The sequence below is a fragment of the Neltuma alba genome, unplaced genomic scaffold, assembly GCF_004799145.2.
Source record: "Neltuma alba isolate B1F8T4 unplaced genomic scaffold, ASM479914v2 tig00012824_pilon, whole genome shotgun sequence".
Taxonomy (NCBI): Eukaryota; Viridiplantae; Streptophyta; class Magnoliopsida; order Fabales; family Fabaceae; genus Neltuma; species Neltuma alba.
Window position 1 is genome coordinate 343,473 of NW_021637216.1, and position 1,322 is coordinate 344,794.

At 35.7% G+C, this 1,322-nt stretch overlaps 1 protein-coding gene across 1 annotated transcript; it reads right to left on the minus strand.

Annotated features, from left to right (window-relative positions):
* Positions 1-346: 346 nt before the first annotated feature.
* Positions 347-1,047, minus strand: LOC114731383 (uncharacterized). Its single transcript, XM_028918538.1, has one exon. It carries the CDS (start codon positions 977-979, stop codon positions 614-616), a length of 366 nt encoding a protein of 121 aa, XP_028774371.1. The 5' UTR covers positions 980-1,047; the 3' UTR covers positions 347-613.
* Between the last annotated feature and the right edge of the window lie 275 nt (positions 1,048-1,322).

Genomic DNA, 1,322 nt, shown 5'->3' on the forward strand with positions numbered 1-1,322 from the left:
TGGTATTAAATTTAAAGGACTAAGTATATTTTTTAAAAATTAAAAAATCAAACTAAAATTAGGTATAAAATTAAAAAACTAAAAGTATATTTTTTTCAAATATAAATTTAGGAGGACTTCGGAGGTATCATTGTCAAGTAAAGGTTAGGGGATTATACAATGTACGTAAAGGATCATGAGAAAATTTCAATAATTATTAATAGTATTGGTAAAGAAGCGTTTGTATGTTATTTGATTAACATACTAATAACCGAATCAAATAAATTCAATCCCAATTAATCTTCAACGCGAACTAGCTAGCTATAAGAATTTCATCTACACCGGAAAAAAAAAAACCACTCAAAGATGCTAACATGTAAATTTATACATCAAAATCTGAAAACATGTTAACTTCGTATCTACTTGTACTATATCAACTATATATCAGAGTAGCCATATCAATTTAACTTGCTCAGACAAAGGAAAGAAGAAGAAAAGAAACCTCAGAAGCTAAGTCATGTAAACAAACTAAAGAGAGAAAGATCTTTCATGGAAAAATGGAAAGAGCTCACAGTATTCACAAGATTACACAGTGATTAATTACAACAAGAAAAAGAAGCTTCATCAAGATTTTTCACCTGGCCAAGAGAGGGAACCAGCGTTCTTGTAAAGAAGACTGGTAAGAGATCATGAAGAAGAGAAAAACCAGAAGGAAGGCGACACCCCAAGGAGTGCCTCCTGCTCTGTGAAGAGAATCTTTCTCAGGAAAAGGAATCAGAGAAGAGAAGAATCCGCCACTGTTAGAGAGGAAGTGAAGCACAAGAAGAAGCAAGAGAGGAGACACCATTAGAACCATCTTCACTTGCTCCATCAAGCTCTCCATGATTGGCTCGTAGTTCATGTACCATGAGAAACCCAGAAACATGAACAGTGTTAGCAGGAAGAAACAAAAATGAAGAGGAAACGCAGGTTGCTGAGAGCTTGATGATGATGAAGCCATGTGACTTGATGATTTTGTTGAAACTGCAGAATTTGCAGATGATGAAAGCGCTTTTCTTTCTTGTGGTTGAGAATTGTGGAGAGAAGAGGCTTTAATTTATAAAAGCAGGAAATGGGGAAAGCTAAGGAAGCACGCCTAACACAGGTCACATCGGTGGATGGTTCATAAAGAATAGAAAAGAAAGAACGAAAATCTCTGTCATGCATGCATGGCCTTCAGGATCAGCGGTATTGCATTTTTTACCCTTTTCATGTGGACCCCACATGAAACTTTTGACGAGATCATTTTTCCTCCTGAAGTTTCTATACTCTTACACACGCTGTTCAGAGGTATCGTTAATCTT